Source organism: Seriola lalandi, unplaced genomic scaffold, assembly GCF_002814215.2.
Source record: "Seriola lalandi dorsalis isolate HSWRI2012SDOR001 ecotype SW California unplaced genomic scaffold, Sedor1 jcf7180002054924, whole genome shotgun sequence".
NCBI classification, from domain to species: Eukaryota; Metazoa; Chordata; class Actinopteri; order Carangiformes; family Carangidae; genus Seriola; species Seriola lalandi.
The window spans coordinates 70,648-71,165 of record NW_019525476.1 but is presented as its reverse complement, the minus strand read 5'-3'; the positions used below and the strand labels follow the sequence as shown (position 1 = coordinate 71,165).

Below are 518 nucleotides of genomic sequence, written 5' to 3'. Positions count from 1 at the left end.
GTCCCTCTCTGCTGCACAGCACCAAACCACTTCAGACTGGCTCCACCTCCTGGCTTAGAGGCCTTGAACACAGCCAGAACCACCATGGTTTTAACCAGGATGCATGAAACACAAAGAACAAAGCTAATTCCGAATGCTGCATGTCTCAGCTGGCATGTCCACAGTCTGGGTCGTCCAATGAACAGCAGTGAACACAGGAAACATAGTTTAAGTGACACCAAAAGAAGGAAACTGAGTTCTGAATTGTTGGCACGCACCATGGGTGTGCTGCGATGATAGATGAAGATGCCCAGAACAACAGCACAGATAAATGTGCCCAGCAATGAGGTGGCTGTCAAGCAGATTCCCAGAGGCTCATGGTAGGAGAGGAACTCTGTTTTCTTGGGAACACATTGGTCATGTTGGGGGTTGGACCAGAAATCCTCTGGACAACTTGTGCACTCCATGGAGTCTGACAAAAAGAGGGAAAATGTGAAATGTCAAAAGTATTTATTTTATTTGTTCACATGTAAATACAT

General features: G+C 46.1%; 1 protein-coding gene across 1 annotated transcript in view; it reads right to left on the bottom strand.

The window, feature by feature from the left end:
- Window positions 1–186: 186 nt before the first annotated feature.
- Window positions 187–518, bottom strand: part of LOC111673683 (extracellular calcium-sensing receptor-like) — a gene marked incomplete at its 5' end in the record, with an annotated part of 4,050 nt that continues 3,718 nt past the window's right edge. The window contains one exon of the mRNA XM_087169996.1: window positions 187–451. Within this exon, the coding sequence (XP_087026122.1) occupies window positions 335–451 (117 nt within the window). The remainder of the gene's footprint in view (window positions 452–518) is intronic.